At 42.4% G+C, this 14,804-nt stretch overlaps 1 protein-coding gene across 1 annotated transcript in view; it reads left to right on the forward strand.

The window, feature by feature from the left end:
• The first annotated feature begins 10,333 nt into the window (after window positions 1–10,333).
• APTX (aprataxin) overlaps window positions 10,334–14,804 on the forward strand; it is a 16,979-nt gene continuing 12,508 nt past the window's right edge. The window contains exons 1-4 of the mRNA XM_042782288.1: window positions 10,334–10,466; window positions 11,920–11,966; window positions 13,253–13,555; window positions 14,162–14,221. Of these exons, the coding sequence (XP_042638222.1) occupies window positions 10,334–10,466; window positions 11,920–11,966; window positions 13,253–13,555; window positions 14,162–14,221 (543 nt within the window). The remainder of the gene's footprint in view (window positions 10,467–11,919; window positions 11,967–13,252; window positions 13,556–14,161; window positions 14,222–14,804) is intronic.

Here is a 14,804-nt window from a genome sequence, read left to right on the forward strand (position 1 = left end):
TGATTTGGGTGAAAAATTACAGAGCAAATTGACTTTCCACACAGCAGTTCACATACTTTGTCTCATGACGTTGACTACAATTTACCACAGTGCAACAGCTCCCCACCCATTTCCTCTCTGTGTCCATCTCTCCATGCACTCCTGCCCCGAGCTGCCTCCCTGTGCATAAACAGGCCTTCTTTCTCCCTTGATTGTTCTGTCCAAGGAGTGTATCTACCTCAGGTAAATGTTCAGCTCATATGCCTGTCTTTTGTCTGGCTGGAAGCCACAGGTGTGGGTTCAATTTCAGACGTGAAGGGCAGCTAGGGGCCATAGTCGCAGTGGTTCCAACAGGCTCTATCAGACCAGCAAACCTAGTCCTCCCCTTTTTTTTTTTCCCCAAATGGTTTTGAGTTTTGTTCCACATTGTTCTCCCTTTCTATCCAGGATCTCCTGCATAGATGATGCCCCTCCAAGTGGTTGACAGTGGTAGCCGGGCACCATCTAGTTCTTCTGGTGTCATAGTTGTATAGGCTGAGGATCACATGATGTACCAGTCACTAGGACTTATTCTTTCTATGAATCTTTGGTTTTCTTCATTTTTCTTTGCTCTGGACGAGGAGAGACCCATCGTTGCATATAGATGGCTGGTTGCAAGCTTTTAAGATCCCAGTTGGTACTTACCAGAGGAGGAGGTGGAACAATGTTTTGTGTAGTATGTTATGCCAGTTGAGCTTAATGTCCCTTGTGACCATGGTCCTGAGGCTACAGGTTCAACTACTCTGTCCCTCTGGGTAGTTGGCTGTGGAAACATTTCAGTCTGAAGAATTCCAACACACTGAAGGAACAATAACTTTTTTTGAAAAGAGTTTTTAGGTTATCAAAGGCTGTGTAACTACTGCCCCCAAAATTGGTAGCTTAAAGTAACAATAATTTATTTGCTCAAAATCCTTGGGCAGCGTTTACCAGGGATAGTTTATCTCTGTTCCATGTGGGGACTACCGGGATGGCTTGACTGGGATTAGAGGGTCCACTTCCAAGATGGCTCATTCACATGGCTGGCAAATTAGTGCTGGCTGTTGGTTGGGAGCTCAGCTGGGCTGTTCATGGGGACCTCAGTTTTCATGTAGCTTCTTCATGTGGCTAAGCTGAGCTTCTTACAGTATGGAAGCTGGGGTCTGAGAGGGAACACCTCAAAAGTCAGGCCACAATGTGCAGGAACGTATCAAGCTTCTGCCTGCATTATGCTTTCTAATGTCCATTGGCCAAAACCAGTCATAAATGTATCTATCTTGGAACTGCACTCCAGAACTACTGCCTTAGATATTACCACAGACCATTTTATTAACTTTTATTTATCCATATGTGGTAAGTTTTCCAGGTTCTGGAGTAGAGTCTGTGAAACTCTTAAGTGCCTCCCATGCCCTTAGGCATGCATTGTGATGTGTGTCCTGCTTCTTGGCTACTACTGCACTATAAAAAAAAGGCTGACCTAATTGGGTGTGGAAACTACCCAATTTTGCATATTATAGGGTGAATAATTCAATTAGAAAGATCCAATTCAAAAGTTGAATGCAATATCCACAAACCAAGAAGCTTAACTCTGAGCAAACAACAAAATTCACCAGGTTAACCAAGGCTTTTTATCTTAAGCAGTGAACCGCATTCTACTGCCATGAGGTCTGGCTCTGTGGCTGCTGAGATGCTTCCCGTACTTCCCCACTTTCTGGTGTGACCCTAATTTAAGGCTGCATTTTCTTTGCTAACAAGAGCTAGTCTCTCTTCTTTATTTCCTGGAAGATCCTCCCACTGTCTGTCTTGATGGCTCTGATGTCTGCATTATACTATTAAGTCTCTGGTTTTACATGGAAGAAATCAATCCTTCTTGATTAAGAAATGTGCCTCTTTAAGGCCCAGTTTCTATTGTATATGAGAAAAATGATAAACTATTATTTCACCCTGGGAGCTCTGGTGGTATAGTGCCTAAGGCATTTGACTGCTAACCAGAAGGCTGGCAGTTCAAACCCACCAGCACTCCTTGGAAGGAAGATGGGGCAATCTACTTCCGTAGTGATACTGCCTCAGAAACCCAACGAGGGGTCGCTATGAGTCGGTCCGACTGGATGGCACATAACAACAACAACATTCTTTCACCCATGATGTTAAGAATTCTTCCATCTGCGAAAATGCCTCTGGGTAACTGCAACATGACTTTTAGGGAATGCCCTGCAATTACTGTAAAAAAAATCAGTAAACATACCACATCCCAGCATCCTACTTTTCTTTACTCTGATTGTTCCTCAGTTTATTAGTGAAAGGAACCCTGGTGGTGCAGTGGGTGAAGCATTCAGCTGCTAACCAAAAGGCTTTTGAACCCACCAGCCACCCAGCAGGAGAACGCTTAGGCTGTCTGCTTTTCCTTCCGTAAGGCTTTACAGCCATGAAAACCCGGTGAGGGTAGTTCTACTCTGTCCTATAGGGTCACAATGAGTTGGAATCACTTGATGGCAGTGGTGCATGTGTGTGTTTTAAATTAGTGTAGGCAGGAGCTCTGGTAGCATAGCGGCTAAGACACTTGCCTCCTAACCAGACGGCTGGCGGTTCAAACCCACCAGCCACTCCTCGGAAGGAAGGTTGGGCAATCCTACTTCCGTAGTGATACTGCCTCGGAAACCCAAGGAGGGGTCGCTATGAGTCCACGGCACATAACAACAACAAGAGGCAGAACTAAAAAATCTTAGAAGGTTTTCCCCGCCTTCGTCCCTCGCGTCCTTTCTATCAGAGAAAGCCAACTGTAACTTAGAAAAAGGGGAAGAACTGTTACAGCAGGTACAAGCAGCCGAAAAGATGGCCTTACGGAGGGAGTGCAAAGAAGCTACAACGGCCGCCTAGAAACACAGAGGCGACAGTTGCATGAAATCTCCCCCAATTCAGAGACTAAGGCGGTGATTACAGAGCGGCCCTAACAGATTGCTTAGAGAGCTCTTCGCCACCAAGATAACCGGCAGGAGCCACACTTGGGTCAATGTCCAAAGAAGGGCGGCTAGTGGCTGGCACTACTCAAGCCCAGGAGTGCTCAGATCTTTCTAGCTAATCCTCGGAGAGGTGTCGGTGACATCATCAGTGCCTTGCCAACTGGTCTCATGACGTCATAGCTCGGCGCCGGAAGCGGTGCGGCATGGATGGGGTAACGAGAGCTTGTCAGTATCTGTTGTTTGTAGGTAAGGAGTCGTAGGCTTAACTCCTCCTCTCGCCGGGTTGACAGCCGCCAGTTTGGGGCCTTAGGCCGGTGATGCTGCTGATTTTGAGTAATGCCTTGATTAACTTTCTCAAGGCTTCTTTCCCGGCATGTGTTGTCCCATCCTCGGCTCCAGGTCTCTGCTCCCCACTTCTTTCCTGCTCCGGTGGGCAGTGTTTCTGTGGGCTCTCATTTTGGTCTCTGCTCCACTTCTGGTTTGTCCACGTGTGGCCCCGACACCTGCACGTAGTCTGGTGGCAACAGAAGCAGAATAAAGGTTTAATTAGAGAGTGGACACTGGCCTACCGGAGGAGGCAGCTCAGCTTTTCGAGGACAGTGTTTTCTCCACAAACGCTCGCTGAACGGAACTTAATTTGAGGGCCTTTACAGTAGATGGTGCACGTAAGAGGAAGGACAGAAGAAGCAAACCTTTCCGCATACGTATTGGTGAGAGCTTCAGCAAAGCAGGGATATAATTTCCACTGGAATTAATGTGATCCAGGTTTGAAACTTTCTGGGAATTTGCCTTATTTTGCTAATCGTGTATAATGTTTAGAAACAGGATTTCTCATATGGGCAGACAATGCAGATTTGGGAGCTCTGGTAGCATAGTGCCTAAGGAGGGGTCCCAAGGAGGGATCGCTATGAGTTGGTCTGACCCGATGGCACATAACAACAACACTTTAGTTGCACAGTGTTGTCCAATGATCTTTTTATGTGACCTTAGCTCCTGCATAGTGTTGAATGCTTTTTTTTTTTTTTTTTTTGCCAGATACTGAGGCTTATTTACATACTTTCTCATTTAGCCCGTGGGACAACCCTGTGGGGTAGAACAGTTATTGATGCAGCTGAGGAAAGAAAGGCTTAAACCAAAAACCAAACTCACTGCTATCAACTCGGATCCAACTCATAGCGAAGGAAGGTTGGGCAATCCTACTTCCGTAGTGATACTGCCTCGGAAACCCAAGGAGGGGTCGCTATGAGTCGGGCCCAACTGGACGGCACATAACAACAACAACAACATTACTACGGAAGTAGATTGCCCAATCTTCCTTCCGAGGAGTAGCTGGTGGGTTTGAACCGCCAGCCTTCTGGTTAGCAGTCAAATGCCGTAGGCCACCGGAGCTCCCAAAGAAAGGCTTAGAAACAGGTTAAATAACTAGCTTCAAGTCACACAGTAAATATGTGGTGAAAGAGCCAACATTTGAGCTCAAACACTGACTTAAGACACCTTGATGTTAGCCATTATTCTGTATTGACTTTTGTGTGGATTAGAGGAGTTGTGGTGGCACAGTGGTTAAAGCATTCAGCTTCTAACCAAAATGTCAGTGTTTCTAACCCACCAGCTAGCTACTCTGCTGGAGAAAGATTAAGTAGTCTGCTTCCTTAAAGATTTACAGCCTTGGAAATCCGTTGGGGCAATTCTACACTGTCCTTATACTGTCACTGTGAGTTGGAATCGATGGCAGTGGGTTTGATTTTTTTGTTTTTGCACATTAAGCTTCCAATGACTTCACTCTTTTCTTCCCTAGTGTACTATTTTATGGAGAAAATTGAGGTCATTAAACTTCCTTTCAGTTCTTACCAAGTTAGCGGAATTTACACCCATCTTTAACTTTTAACCCTTTCATGACTAAATTATTTGCTGCTTTAAATATTTCGTTGATACCACGTGTTTTCAGTAATGGAAGGCATGCTGAAAGCAAAGACAAAAAAATTTTAGGTAATGGGGATTTTGATATATTTATGTGGGACACATGTGTCCCAAGTGGACTCTGGTGGTAAGATTGGTGGGGTGAGGCCCATTTCTTCAGATTCATGCAGTTACAGTTCCATGTCAGGTGGCCGGATGTACTACAGCTGGCATAGTAGTTTCCCAAGAAACCTGAGAGGCTGAAAATGGTGGAGATGATATATGTCCCATAGGTCATGAAAAGGTTAAAGTTCATTTTAGAGGATGAGCTTTGTCCTTTGATCAAATGCTTATTGTGTGCCGAATATTGTGTTAAATGCTGGAGATATAATGATAAGCAAAAATGAGCATGACTTCTGCTCTTATAGAGCTTGCAGTTTATGGGGTTTTACTGTAGGGGCTATATTGAAGATTCAGGAAGACCCCCCATTTTTCTGCATTCTGCATATTAAAAAGCTTCATACTTGGAAGTTGGAGCTGGAGGCTGAGATGGGTGAAGATGTTGTTTAAGATTAATCATATAAGCACTGTGCAGTCACTGCTTCAGTTTCTCAGGCAATAGCAAATAGGAATATCATGACTTGAGAACTTTGCAGAGTAAAGTATGTGAATGTGTATTTATAGAGGGCAGGAGGGGTAATTCCTATTATCATGTGATAGCAACAATGCTCTCAGCAGTCCTGCCCCTGCTGCCAAACTGTATTCTCTTCTGGTTTTTATTGTCAACATGAGTAGTCACCACATAACTTATTTGCTAATTCTTAATAAACACATACTTCACTTCTCAATCCATTGCAGCTCAGTCTTCAGTTTCCAACAAGTGCAAACACATGCCCTCTAGACACATAACATTTAAAAGTGGGATCTGCCTGTAGCACCATTATCATTTGTGGCTTCAAGGTTATGATCTTAGATTTATGGCTGACTCTTCATGTTCTTTGCTTCAATTCCTTCACAAAGCACCTGCTGAAACTGCCTTTTGGACTTCTTTCTGGGCCTACATTACATTAACAGCCTCCCTGATTAATCTCTCTGACTTCAAATTTCTCCACTCTAGCCTGTCTACATGCAGCTGTCTGGCAAAGTATTCTTTGAATTCTCTTGTTTCAGCTTACTATAGAGATCAAAACTTGGCATTTGTCTCATGTTTATTGTATTAAAGGAGCTCTGGTGGCATAGTGGATAAGCATTTGGCTGCTAACCGGTAGGTCAGTGGTTCAAACTCCCCAGCTGCTCTGCAGAAGGAAGATAGGGCGATCTACTTCTATAAAGATTTACAGCCTTGGAAACCCAATGGGAGTTGCTATGAGTCGGATTTGACTCCATGGCAGTGACTTTATTTTTTGGTTTTGATTATATTAAGTCTAAACTGTTCAACCTAGTGTTCTTTCAATACCTCTGCCTTTTTTATGACTCTAGCTCATCTGGTTCAGTCATCTAAGGTCTTTCGCCCACAACCCATGGCTTGCCATTGCTGAATTTACACCATCACTTGTATCTTTTAAAGCAGAACGCCCCCTCCTACTCCATTTCCTCGTTATCAGTCCCCTTGGCTCCTGGGCTTCTCTAATTGGGCGGTTTTCAGAAACCTTTCCCGACTGATTCAATTGAACTTGTACCTACTCCACGGTGATATGCTCACTCTGCTTTACATTATCTTGTCTTTGCAGAAGGTAATGAAATTCTGATTTTTAAAAGTCTGGTTTCTTTTCTTTCTACTTAAGGACACACATCTTGTGCAGAGGGCATGATAAGTGCTACATTGACTGCAGGCTGTATTTTCCAGAGATTTGATGTTAGAGGCTTAAGCTTCAATAAGCTTCTGGAATCTAGGGAGGCATATTCCAAAGATCCAGTCCCTGGGTGATCTTATTCTTTCTCTCTGCTTCAGCTCCAGTGACATTTTTTTTTTTTTTTCCTGTTGTGATTTGGGTGAAAGTTTACAGAACAAATTGGTTTTCATTCAACAGTTCATGCACATTTTGTTTCATGACATTGGTTGCAATCCCCACAATGTAACGTCACTTTTCCCACTTCCTCCCCATGTTTATTATTTCCCTTTGTCCTTTCTGATTCCTTCCTGCCTTCTGAACTTCAATCCCTGGGTAAATGCTGCCCTTTTGATCTCTTATGATTTGATTATTCTAAGGAGTGAATACTTCCCTGATATAATTGTTTGTGTTATAAGCCTGTCATTTTGCTGAAAGTTGAACCATGGGGTGAGTTCATATCCTAGCTTGAAGGGTGTCTAAGGGCTGTAGTCTCGGGGGTTCTACCAGTCTCTATCAGATAAGTAAGCCTGGTCTTTTTTATATGAGTTTGAGTTTTGTTCCACATTTTCCTCCCTCTCTATGCAGAACCTTCTATCATGATTCTGTTCAGAGTGGTCAGCAGTAGTAGCAGTGGACACCATGCAGTCCTTCTGGTCTCTGGGTCCTGGAGGCTGGGGTTCATGTGGTCCATTAGTCCTTTGGACTAATTGTTTCCTTTCATCTTTGTTTTTTCTTTGTTGGCTGTTTGATGGCTCTCAACTATGTACACTCCTCTCTCCTGAGCTTCATACTCATGTATCCCACCTTGACTCTTGGATCTTCCTTCACAGGCAATTTAAACTAATTCTCTTTCAACCTGAAATTGTTTCTCTGTCTACTATCTCTTTATCCTCAAAGTGTGTCTCCCTCTGTATTCCTCATTTTGGTTAATGGGTAGCTTCCAAATTAGAAATCTCGGTGTCTCCTTTACTCCTTTGTCATTCTCAAATGCAGTCAATAATTAAGTTTGTCTTTGTGATTTCTCCTCATTCTCCATTCCATCCCCTTTGTCTCTATTCAGTCCTCATCTCCCTCCTGAATTTCTTGCCTCTTTCTCTTCTGCTGACATCCTACATGACCATAAAGGTTGTTTTTCAATAAAAGCCAAACTTAGTCTTATCATTTCCTTGTTCTTAGACCTCTGCTGTTTCCCAATTGTCCTCAGAATTGGATCTGGACTTCTCAACATGGTCATGAGATCTTGTACAAGCTGATCCGTTGCTTCTACAACTGTGTCTCCCATCCTTCTCCTTCAGCCCCTTTGTCCCACAGTCGTGCCACATGGCTTCTTTGTACATAGTGCTATCTATTCCAAATGCCGAGGACATTAGCACTTCTACTGTTGATTTGCAGTTTGTGTATTGATGCCACAATCACACTTTAGAAACTGTAGATTTATATATTTATTATACACTTCTCTGGCAGATGGCAGTAAATTGAATTGCTCTAACTAACATCAGTATATTCTGGCGATTAAGGAAGAGAAACCTTTTTATCACATAAAACAGATTATGGCCTGAGGAACATCCTCTGTTCTTAGACCCTTAGTTCTCTGGCAGGCAAATTCCTTCTCATCTTTTAAAACCCAGTATAAATATCTCTTCCTCATGAAGCCTTTTTTGATACTCTCTGAAATAATCAGTCCTTTTCATTGCACTAATATGGTATTTGGTTACTCCCTTCTTAACGGTACTTATCATATTATAGTGTAATAATTGGCATATGAATCTATCTGCCCCCTGCATTCTGAGACTGTAAAACACAGGGGCAATGTTTTATTCATCTTTATTTTTAAAAATCGTCATATATATATGTTGTTGTTAGGTGCCATCGAGCGTCAAGTTGGTTTCAACTTGTAGTGATGCTACGTACAACAGAACGAAACTGCCCGGTCTTGCGTCATCCTCACAATTGTTGCCATGCTTTGAGCCCATCGTCACAGCTGCTGTGTCAATCCATCTCATTGAGGGTCTTCCCCTTTTTTACTGACCCTCTACTTTACCCAGCATGCTATCCTTTTTTAGGGACTGGTCCCTTCTGATAGCATGACCAGAGTATGAGAGATAAAGTCTGGCCATTCTTGCTTCTAAGGAGCATTCCAGCTGTACTTCTTCCAACATAGATTTCTTCATTCTTGTGTTAGTCCATGGTACATTCAATGTTCTTTCCAAACACCACACAATTCAAATGCATCAATTCTTCTACAGTCTTCCTTATTCATTGTTCAGCTTTCTGACATATATGAGGTAATTGAAAATAGCATGGCTTGGGTCAGGCATACTTTAGTATTCAAAGTAACATCTTTGCTCTTAAACACTTGAAAGAGGTCTTTTGCAGCAGGTTCGCCACATACATACATATATACGTGTGTGAGAGTGTGTGTGTGTGTGTGTGAGTGTGTGTGTATAAATGTACGTGTATATATACATATGGGAGCTCTGGTGGTGTAGTGCCTAAGGCATTTGACTGCTAACCAGAAGGCTGGCGGTTCAAACCCATTAGCCATTCCTCAGAAGGAAGGTTGGGCAATCTACTTCCTTAGTGATACTGCCTCAGAAACCCAGGCAGGGGTCGTTATGAGTCGGATCCGACTCGATGACAATGAGGTATTTTTTTTTTTAACGTATACATATATATGTGTATGTATATATATGTATGTATATATGTATATGTATATATGTGTATGTATATATGTATATAAAATGCCAAATTTTATTTTATAAATATATATATATATATATATATCCCTTTTTAACTGTACAGTTCAGTGGCATTAATTATATGCACAATGTTTTGCAATAAAGACTATTTGTTTTCAAGACTTTATCATCCTAAACATAAACTCCATACCATTAAGCAATAACTCCTTTTTTCCTGCTTTGTTTAATACCCGGTAACAGTAATCTACTTTTTGTCTCTGCATTTGCCTGTTCTAGGTATTTCATGTAAGTAGAAACATATAATATTTGTCCTTTTGCGTCTGGCTTATTTCACTTGACATAATGTTTTCAAGGTTTTCTTTATGGGTGAAAAATATCCTATTGTATATCTATCTCTCTCTCCCACATATACATACATGTTGTGTATCCATTCATCTGTTGATGGTCATTTGTATTGTTTCTACCTTATTGTTATTGTGAATAATGCTGTAATGAATGTTAGTATATAAGTATCTGAATCCATGCTTTCATTTCCTTTAAGTATATACCTAGGAGTGGAATTTCTGGGTTATATGGCAATTCTATGTTTAACTTTTTGAAGGAATAGCCAAACTATTTCCCACAGTGGCTGTACCTTTATTCATCCTTTGATCATCAGCATGTAGCCCAATATCAAGTACACAGAGTATATCACTAAGCCTAACATATATTTGATTGCTTAGCATGGTTCCGACACAGAGGTAAATACCCACATTATCTTATTTAATCCTCACAACAGCCTCGTGAATCCTGTTGTTATCTCATTTTATAGTCTTAAATCTAGGCAGGTAAGATGAACAGCTGGTAAATGGCATGTGTGATGGTGCTGGGCTGTGTCCTGGGGGACTTGTCATGGTTGGTGCAGTTGTTTTTCCAGTGACTCTCTTACTTTTCTGTTTTGTCTCTCAGGTTAATGATGAGGGTGTGCTGGCTGGTGAGACAGGATAGTCGGCATCAGCGAATCAGACTCCCACATTTGGAAGCAGTTGTGATTGGGCGCAGCCCGGAGACCAAGATCACTGATAAGAAATGTTCTCGACAGCAAGGTATCTATCTGGTCTTAGGAATGTGGAGATAACCATGTTTGGTTCCTCAGGAACTAAATTCTTTTGGCCAATACCTGGGCCCCATTCATCTCCAATTCTGCCTTCCCAATTTGGTGATATTCAGGGTGGAGTTGGGGGAATGTTGGAGGCAGGCAGACACCATCCTGTTAACATGGGATAGTGCAACTGAGGCCTTCATTCTGCTTTGCCCAGGAAAATTCCTCCCTGGACAGTGAGAAGGATGAATTCTGGGGCTGAAATCATGTCTGAGAAGTGATGGGGTGGTTTCATCTTTTCCGTATTGCCCCCACAACAGGCTGGTATCTCAGTAAGGCCAAATCGTCCAGCTCTTTAAATGTCTTTCTTGAGTTTTAATGAAATGAAAATCCTTGCCCTCAGGAAAAAGCCTTACCATGTGCCTCATTTTTTCCCAGAAAGCTTTGATAATTGCATGTACTCACTGTTACTACACCTGAGTGTGACCCTAGGGGTTTTCCAAGGGTTCTGCACTTTGAGAGTTGGAATCTGCAGCACTGATTATGGTTTTTCCCACCTGAATTAATCTAAAATGGAGTAAAGCCACACTTGAGTGGCTAGGCCCAAGACAGATAACAGATGCTATTCTCTCTCTTCTCCCCTCTTCACAACATCAGGTGCATGGGCCCTGCATGCATGTGGGCCTGATCTCAGCTGTTCTCCCTGGTGAGCAGCTGTGGGGTCTTCTCTTTACTCTCTATTACACCCTAGACACTGTATTTACTTATCAGAATGTGAGTGTTCAATGTTACTTCTGTTTTATCCCTGCAATCTTCTTTCCAGAACATTCCCTCTACTCCTACTAAACTTGTTTTCCAGGAATGTATCTTTTACCTCTTTTTTGTTGAAGGCATCTGGTAGTTTTGTATAATAGTGGAAACCTGAGTTAATCCTTAGTCAGTAGCTTGTGGGTCCCCTTCCCTAGTTGCCAAGTCTGATCCCAAGCAGGCCAGGGGCTTTAGAATAGGGAGATGTGTGGGGGTTTGATGAAGCTGTCTCATAGGGATATTAACAGTAGTTAAGTGAGTATGTAGGAGCTCTGGTAGCATAGTGCCTAAAGCACTTGACTGCTAACCAGAAGGCTGGCAGTTCAAACCCACCAGTAACTCCTCGAAAATAAGGTTGGGCAATCTACTTCCGTAGTGATAGGGCTTCGGAAACCCAAGGAGGGGTTGCTATGAGTTGGGTCCAACTCGATGGCACATAACAGCAACAACAAGGGAGTATGTACACTTTTGGACCTTTTATGCTGGATTTGAAGCTCTTAGAAATTGATGGCATTTTGAGCCCTAGCTCATAGGCCTTGGGGAAGCATCTGTCAAGTTACCTGCTGGAGTAAGGCTTCATTGTCCTGTAGAGAGAATAGGAGCAAGTGCTTGCTTCCAAGTGGAATTTAACTTTTTCCATTCTCTTTCAGTAGAGTTGAAAGCAGAGTGTAACAAGGGATATGTCAAGGTAAAGCAGGTATGTGTATTTATAACACGCATTTCCATATTATGCTTGATGATTTTCTTATGCTATTGAATTTAGAGTATCTGTGCCAGCCAATGAAGGCTACTCTCTCATGGAAAGGTCTTCTGCCTTTTTTTTTTTTTTAAATTTTTATTGTGAGTTGAGTGAAAGTTTATAGAGCAAATTCATTTTCCATACAGCAGTTCATACACAATTTGTTTTATGACATTGACTGAAATTTCTCACAGTGTAACAGCTTTCTTCCCACTTCCTCCCTGTGGTTCCCTCTTTCCTGTGTCCTTCCTTCCCATCCACTTCCACCCCCAAGCTGTCTCCCTGTGCAAACACTGCCCTTCTGTTCTTCCATGATTGATTGCTCCAAATAATGTGTATCTATCTGATATAAATGTTCACCCCATATTCCTGTCTATTGTTTGGCTGGAAGCCACAGGAGCAAGTTCAGCTCCACACCTGAAGGGTACCTAGGGGTCATAGTCTCAGGGATCTCACCAGGCTTTATCAGACCAGCAAACCTGTTTTTTTTTTTTTTTTAATTTTGTTCCACATTATTCTCACACTCTATCCAGGATCTCCTGTACTGATCCCCTCCAAGTGGTTGACATTGGTAGCCAGGCACCATCTAGTTCTGGTCTCATAGTCATATAGGCTGAGGATCTCATGGTCTGCTAGTCCCTTGGACAATTTGTTTCCATGTGTCTTTGCTTTTCTTCATTCTTCTTTGCTCTGCACAAGGAGAGAAGGTCTCTTGCCCTTTGAAGACTTCTCCCAACACAACTGAATTCTGGCAGTGCTGAGAAGTAGGGAAAGAATTGCTTCTGCCAAAGGAATGCAGGACAGGGGAGAAGGAGAGATTGTTTTTAACCCTGGACTCTGGCTGGGGAGATATGTTCCAGTCTCTTGGATTTTCTATGGAATTATGGGACTTGGTCGGAAGAAAGATGGGGCAATCTACTTCCGTAGTGATATTGCCTCGGAAACCCAAGGAGGGGTTGCTATGAGTCAGGTCCAACTTGATGGCACATAACAACAACAACATGGGACTTGGTAGTATAATCAGTACTGTCATTCAGCCACATTACAGATTAACATGGGGGTCTTTAGCCAGGTTGGTATTGTAACTGATTTAGGAAACTGGTTATGTGGGGAAAATGTATTCCAAACTTCCTGTAGCCAACTTAGAAATGAACTTTTGGAAACAGACCCTGTTTGTAAATGGCTATATTATTAAAGATGTTATTGCTATTGTTAAAATTATTTTCTGATCATTTCCTCTTTAGGTAGGGGTCAATCCGACCAGCATTGACTCAGTCATAATTGGGAAGGACCAAGAGATGAAGCTGCAGCCTGGCCAGGTTCTCCACATGGTGAATGAACTTTATCCATATGTTGTAGAGTTTGAGGAAGAGGCCAAAAGCCCTGGCTTGGAAACACATAGGAAGAGAAAGAGGTCAGGCAACAGTGAGTCTACAGAAAGGCATGTTGCCCAGAAAGCTGAGCCAGGGACAGAACTGGATCCTGGGAGCAATCCTACCCAATGCTCTGTGCCCCCAAAGAAGGAGGAAGGTGCATCTACCAAAAAGGTGAGGGTAAGGTACTGGATATTTGATGTGGAAGTTAAATGAGATATGACTGTTTAAGCATTTTGTACACTATAAAACCCAGTCATATATAAGGAGTTATTAACCCTGAAGGGGTTTATTAAATATGATGAAGAGTCACTTGTTTGTGGAATGAAAACCACTTGAGTGAATGCCCCTTTACTTATTTTTCTCTTGAATTCCTAAGGTAGAATGATAATGGCAGTAGAGTTAACAATGAACTACTTAAAAATGGGTTGGTCATTTGTAGGTCTTTCGAAGGTTAGCATGGGAAAACATTGCCTAGATCATGTAATTCCCATCCAGATATCAAAGTGGAAACTTTGTTAGGCTGTAGATGGAAGGAAGAGAGAAAGAGGGTACAGAAGACAGTTCACATCGGGTGGCACTTTGGTCTCCGTCTAGATACCCAGCTGTGAAATAGAAGGAAAGCGGGGAGGGCTTTTAGGCTTAAAAGGGATCTAGTTTAATTTTAAAAACTAACTATATTTCTAAGTTTGTTGGGACTTCGGGTTCACCCTCTAGATTAACTAATGCCAAATTTAGCTGTTGGCATTTGTAATTTACGTCACCCTTTTCATGTCTTAGGAATTTTTAGGCCACTGGAGTCAAGGTTTGAAGGTTTCTATGCAAGATCCTAAGATGCAGGTAAGAAGAAATTTTGGGATTAAAGTCTATTTCTTGTTTTAAACACCCATTGCATAGAGGTCACGTGTACACTATAAATTAAATCAAAGGAGATCAATTCTTTGAATGAGATTTGTTTTCTTGGCCTGTTTTGTGAGAACAGATGGCTTTTTCCATTGGCAGTAAAGTAGTAACTGGAATTCTTTGGAAAGAAGCTAAGTGCTTCAAATGAATGTCTATTCCCCTTTGGGTACTTCTAAGATGTGATAACCTCAGTGAGGTCCCTTTCAAGGGAGCTTCGTATTGTGACTGTAGTTACTGGGCTGCATTATCCTGGGAGGAACTTTGAATTTTCCTCAAATTACATCCTGGCTTGGCAAGAGGCCAGTTCTGATAGGGCTTCTTAGAACACAGGTACATGCATCATACCGCCCTTGGGGTGGAGAAGGGTATATTCAAATTTGTGCCTGTGGGGATTTTATATCTGCTCCATGAAACTCTGGTAACGTAGTGCCTAAGGCACTTGACTGCTAACCAGAAGGCTGGCAGTTCAAACCCACCAGCCACTCCTCAGAAGGAAGATGGGGCAATCTACTTCCGTAGT

Source organism: Orycteropus afer, unplaced genomic scaffold, assembly GCF_000298275.1.
Source record: "Orycteropus afer afer isolate SDZICR_OR568_19922 unplaced genomic scaffold, OryAfe1.0 scaffold00285, whole genome shotgun sequence".
In the NCBI taxonomy this organism is placed as follows: Eukaryota; Metazoa; Chordata; class Mammalia; order Tubulidentata; family Orycteropodidae; genus Orycteropus; species Orycteropus afer.